At 41.4% G+C, this 6,287-nt stretch overlaps 1 protein-coding gene across 32 annotated transcripts in view; it reads right to left on the bottom strand.

The window, feature by feature from the left end:
- Nrcam (neuronal cell adhesion molecule) overlaps positions 1-6,287 on the bottom strand; it is a 261,656-nt gene that overhangs the window by 43,254 nt on the left and 212,115 nt on the right. For all 32 annotated transcript variants that reach the window (XM_029484544.1, XM_029484542.1, XM_029484541.1 and 29 more), the window contains 2 exons: positions 5,880-6,064; positions 4,540-4,671 (listed from right to left, as the gene is read on the bottom strand). In XM_029484544.1, the coding sequence (XP_029340404.1) occupies positions 4,540-4,671; positions 5,880-6,064 (317 nt within the window). The remainder of the gene's footprint in view (positions 1-4,539; positions 4,672-5,879; positions 6,065-6,287) is intronic.

Here is a 6,287-nt window from a genome sequence, read left to right as displayed (position 1 = left end):
AATTTTAAAAGAGATTGGATATTTAAAAGGGATTGAAATTTTAATATGTAAGAATTTGCAAATACTGTTGGACTTTTAAAGTTATTTAGCTCTTGGGGATAAATAAGAAAGTTATTTACGTCTTGGGCATGAATAAGAAAATCAGGGTTGAGGCTTAATAGTGATGTGTTTGTGTGTCAAATTGACAAGGGGTCAATTGTTCTGGCTGGTTTTGTGTGTCAACTTGGCACAAGCTGGAGTTATCACAGAGAAAGGAGCTTCAGGTGTGGAAATGCCTCCATGAGATCCAGCTGTAAGGCATTTTCTCCATTAGTGATCAAGAGTGGGAGGGCCCATTGTGGGTGGTGCCATCCCTGGGCTGGTACTCTTGAGTTCTATAAGAAAGCAAGCTGAGTAAGCCAGGGGAAACAAGCCAATAAGTAACATCCCTCCATGGCCTCTGCATCAGCTCCTGCTTCCTGACCTGCTTGAGTTCCAGTCCTGACTTCCCTTGGTGATAAATCCTTTCCTCCCCATCTTGGTCATGATGTTTGTGCAGGAATAGAAACTCTGTCTAAGACGCAGGGTTTAATATCCCAGGCAAACACTCAACCACTGAGCTATAATCTAAGATATAAAGATATAAGCTATAACTCTAAGATAGAGAAAAAAAAAACTGTTATACTACCATGACCTTTGAACTCAAATGGTAAAGCCAGAAGAACAATTCCCCCAAGTGTATATGCATCAACCACAAACAAAACAAAGTCAGCTACTACAAAGTGGAACCACTTGCTTCAGTATTAAAGGTATCTGACTCCACCTCATTTGTGCTAAATGGAGTAGTTTTCAGATACTTATTTCGGGCATAACATTTAGGGATAAAACAAACTTGAACTGGAAGTATAAGAAAAGAATAACTAGCATTCTCTCTATGAAAGTCTGCATTATGATTTCCTTGTGCAGTTATTAAAGAGGAGCAAATAAGCCTAGGAACTGTGGTGACATATGGTGGCTCAGTTGGTGGCTGGGCACAGAATGGAGTCACTGCTGCAGAGCCATTGGAAATCTTTGGATGCTCGGGACTGGCTACTGTGTGGGAACAGCTTGCCAACTTGCAAACTCAGATCATCTAAAGAAATAATTAATTCTAGGAACAACCAACTTCATGTGCTGTAAATGGACACTAAAGAAAGAAGTGTCAGAGTGTAGCATCCCCATCTATAATTTTATGTCCCAAGGGTGAGGATACACACACACATACACACACATCCTTACAGCGATGGGTAGAACTGTAAATGTCTCCAATATTTTGAATATAAAAACAATCATAATAAGTAAAAATGCTATCTTATAAGTACTTAGTACTGTCAATCTCTAAAATGTATTCATATCAATTATATAATTTGGCTTAAAGAGATCTTTATTAAATTGTTTAACCAGATAATATTAAATACATTTTTAGATATGAAAATTATAGACAGGAGTACTTAGCATTTTGTTTAAATGAAATTAATGTTCCAGGTTTCTATTTGAGTCCAAGTTTATAAATATTTCCTGGAGAATTAACAGCAATTAGAGATGACATAAAACCAGGCTTTGGGGAAGAGCTGAATTTCCCATCTCCTGTCTATTCTATCCTAACACAGTCTGCTGACAGAGATCAGCAGCCAGGGGTCATGGGTGGGGTACAGCAGGGTCCCTACCAGCTCATCACCCTCAATTATGAAATGTCCATATAAGAATCCTTGCACTTCCGGCTTGGCCATGCTCAAAAATGCATCCCATCTCTGTGACAGAGAAGAAAGCAGCTGCCTGAAGCTCCCCAGAGCAGCCTGATGGGCAAGGTCACTTGCTGCGCTCTCCTGCTGTTCAGAGTTCCCTTTACTGAATGCCCACCAGAGAGGCTGTTCTGAACAGCGCAAGCCTGAGGTGGGGTGCCCTAGATCTAAAACAGCTGTGCAATTCCTCTCCTATTTGCTTGGCTTCCTTCCTTCTTTTCCAAGGGAATATACTTTTGGGATGAAGGGAAAAAAAAAAAAAAGAACTAATTTAGAATCTTATTGGAGAGATCTCATTGGTCGAAAATCTTTCTGTTTCGACCTTATTGGATTATTTGGGGTTACAGTAGAAAAGTCTAAGTTGTCTCCCTGAGACAATTGCCCTACTGAACACCCTGTCCTCAGAATTTCACCATAAGGAGTATGTTTGAAGGCATATCCAAAGCTCCCAATACAACTGTTAATAGAGTCCAAGGTTCCACCAGGAGTTGCTATGCTGGTGCTGTCCTCCAAAGGTCTGTAGTCCTCACAAGTTCATGTGTTGAATCCCAAGCTCCAAGGTGGTATTAGTCCAAAGGGTCAGGGTTTTGGCAGGTGACTAGGTCATAGGGCTCTTCTCCCACAAATAGGGTCAGCATCCCTTACAAAAGACCCAAGAGAGACTGTCTCTGTACATACACAGAGTAAGAGCCAACCCCAGAAGCCAATTCTGTAGGTACCTTCAACTTGGATTTTACAGCTCCCGGTACAGGGAGCAGAGTCATCATGCTCTGCTGTTTATAAATTACCTAGGCCAAGGTGCTTTGTTATGGCAGCAAAAGCAGAGAAACATGGCTAATGTGGAAGGATGATAAACAGATGAGGAGGAGAGGTCAAGCCTATCACTTAATTCCCCACACGTGATCAATTTCCCCTGTGTCCTGACTGCCAAGCCCACGAGTTTATGTCTTCAACAGCCTCTGGCTGTCCCAGTTCTCCTGCGGAGTGGCTAGATGGATGTTCCCTCCCACTTGTCTGTTTTTGCTGAGTCTAAATCTCAGGAGCCCATTTAATCTCTCATAAACTGCAAAGTACCTCTCAGCTGGAAAAAAACAAACAAACAAACAAAAAAACCCTTTGGTGCAAAGTGCTGAGTATTCAATATTGCTGTTACTATATTATATGCATTCCTATTCGAACCATACTTGTACCAGAAAACATCATTCACTTCTGGGTTCCCTTCCACTCTTTCTCTCAGTTGTCATTCACAATCCCTTCAGAGTGACACTAGCTCTTTGATATGTGATCAAGGGCTAATATTTGTGACGTTTCCTGCTCTGATCATAATTAAAACTGGAGCATAAATATCAGTACCAATTACTGGCCTCATTAGACTCAGTTTTCTTCCAAGGACATATTTCCTTTTGTGGTAAACACAAGCTGCTTCTGCCCAAGTATCTCATAACTGCTGTGCTGTGTGACACAAGCAAACTCCCCGTGAATACAGCAGAAAAGACTCTGGGCATAGGCTGCACTCACTCAGACTAAACCTACATCCCCGGTGCCTGCTTATTAGAAACTCTCTGTCTTTCAAGAGAAAATTTCCTGGACATCTTCATCTCTGGGATGAATCTTCCACCCAAAAGGAAAAGTAAGTTTGACAAATGTAAGTCCAAAGGGCCTTTTGTTGTGCGAAAGTAGAAGTGAGATTTGATTTTCAAGAGGGAACTACCAGGAGCGGAGTTATTCTTTAAGTATCAAAATGAAAGGGTCTTTATTAGCAAAGCATCTGATCAGGGTAATGACAAGGAGGTGAGCCTGGGGACAGGCTTGAAGCAGCAATCAACTTTGTTTACATCCCCCCACCCTGCCCTCCATCTAAAAGGAAGTCTGAATTCTAAGTAGTGGGAAATGTTCAAGGGCCTCCCATTGTGAGGAGGCTAAGAGGTGGAGGAGGAAGGCAGGGGTTGCTCTCTGTAAGTTCAGAAGCAGTGTGGGGCAATTCTAACAGCTCCAATCTTCTAATAACATTTTATAAAATGAGCCTTTACTATGACTTGGAGGACTCATGGAAACTCCCTGGACACACACTTTAATGAGCCACTGTGGGCAGCATAGTAGCCACCTGGGAAGATGACTGATGAAAATGAGCTAGGAGTAGGCCCCGAGAACAGGAGTGGGCAGTTACAAATGCAGCCAATGTCTTAATGTTAAAGATCTTCGGAAGATGCCCTCACAAGACTCAAGGAGGGGAAAGTGTCAGAAGGCATGGCACCCTTCATAAGGAGCAGGTCCTTCAGGTATGCAGTGTGACACTGACCTCTGAAAACTGGAGAACACGCAGTGGGTGGAGCACAGGAGCTTTCCCCAAGATGGAAAACTAAGGTCAGACAGATGTTTCTTTCTTTTGCCATCTACTAACTCAGCCTGTCACCCTGTCAGGCTCTGTGGACTCTGACCTTTCCAAAGAAAGCTAATCTAAACTGTGGGAGATGTTTATGTCTCACCCTGTCATTCTCCCCACAGTCTGGGGGAAAAAAAGGAGAGAAAGAGATTCTGATTAATACACAGAATTATCTTTTTATCAGAAGTTCTTTTTAAACTTTATTTTAATACATGCTTTAAAATCTATATGTAAGTATAAGACAATAAAAAGTTTAAAGGTGCTTTGGTGCCTCTGTTAATGTTACTGTCAGCTTCTATACTAAAGGGAAATTATTTCACCACGCATTTGTTTATTGCTGAGAGACATGCGCACTTTGAAAGTACCCTTCAACTAGAGACAGCCAAGGACACTTACTTTCTATTGGGACTCCATTTGTTAACCAGCTAATTCTGGGTTTCGGGTTGCCATTAGCTCTGCAGATGAGGGTCCCATTCTCTCCCGGGGAAAGCACGAGGTTTTGAGGTGCCACGATCCAGTAGGGAGCCGCTTTATTGAAAGAAGAAAATCAAACTTAGAAAAAACACCTGACTCAAAAAGTACTGTAGCCAAAGAATACATCAGACCATTGCAATACACGATATGGGTTTGGTTTTTTAAAGACTTGATAGCATCACTTTTTTAGAATGAAAAAAAAAAACCATAAGAATTGATTCAAATCATTCTGTAGACTTTATAAAAAGTAAGGAGAAGCACATGAATTTGAACTATGTGATTATAATACAGAGAAACAATTTTAAAACTTTTCAATTTTGAAAAGTTGCAAAGACAGAGTATGGTGTCCTATACCCGTTGGCTCAGGTTCCTCTAATCTCATGGTTTTATATAGCTGGATTGTGGCTATACACAAGAGAGAAAATGACCGTCGCCCATTCAGGATACTACCCCATATCCACTGGCTGAGTTTGTTAGCCAGGGAGTTTCTTGGTCTCTCCTTTCCTTTCATGATTTTGACACATTTGGAGAATATTAGACACATTTGATAGAACGCCCTCAGTGAGTCTGTCTGATGCTTTCTCACGATTAACACAAGGTTCAAGGTTGTAAGGCTATCACAGTGGTGATGCGTCTTTTTTTCACACGACTCGAAGGAAAACATGAGACCACAGTGACATATTAGCAATGTTCATCTTCGTCACTTGGTTAAGGTAGTATCTGCCAGTGCTCCCATTGTAAAATTATCCTGCCCCGTAATCTGTGTTCTACTCTTTGGCAGCTGCTCACCAGGATAGCCCATTCCCCATGAGGACATAACTTCCATTCCCTCCAGGAAGGATTATTATTAGTGGACATACATTAAAAATGTCCCAGCCACAAGTTTTTTTAGGGAGAGAAGAACACATTGAAGCTACGCAAATAGCCTGCTTCTCCTTGAAGTTGTTTCCACCCACCAACTTCAGAATTCCTCCCTGGATCTTGCCTGTAGTAGTTCTCTCTGTGGGACTATCACGGTGCTTTTCTGTTTCTGCCATCCCTTCTGTGTTTACTAACTACAGTTCTGCGAGGAAGATTTGAATGAGTGGCTTTTTAATCTGGCCTGGATGCAATTACAATATAAATGAGCTAAGAATCATGACACCGTGAATGTGGCTATAAATGTCAACTTCTCGTTACTGAAGAACACCATCAAAAGCACATTAAACCGAAGTTTCAGAGCCTCCACATTTGAGGGGAATGCGTTTGAGTTCAAGGTTTACCTTTAACAGTGACAGAAATGGTGTGATGGACGGCCCCTAATGCGTTTTTTGCTATGCACTGATAATTTCCAGAGTCGGCTTCGGAAACATGAGTGATCTGCAAGGTTTTCTTAAAGTTCCGATAAAATGTCCGGTTGGCAGGAAGCGTTCCGTCTTCTTTGATCCAGTAAATAATTGGAGTAGGGCTGAGAGAATAAATAAGTAATGATCTTACAAAGGAAGAGGAGTTCACCTGTGACGGCTTTGCAGAGTGAATTTTCATGGACATTTATAATCTTATAATCGATGCTCTACGTATGGCAAACGTACAAACCGTTTAATTAACATCACATTTTTTATAAGTCATGCTCAGGCCCTGTACTTGAGATGATTCCATTTTCAAATAATTAGAACTGTCCTAATTTTTTG

The sequence above is a fragment of the Mus caroli genome, chromosome 12, assembly GCF_900094665.2.
Source record: "Mus caroli chromosome 12, CAROLI_EIJ_v1.1, whole genome shotgun sequence".
Classification (NCBI taxonomy): domain Eukaryota; kingdom Metazoa; phylum Chordata; class Mammalia; order Rodentia; family Muridae; genus Mus; species Mus caroli.
This window is presented reverse-complemented; position numbering and strand designations above follow the sequence as displayed.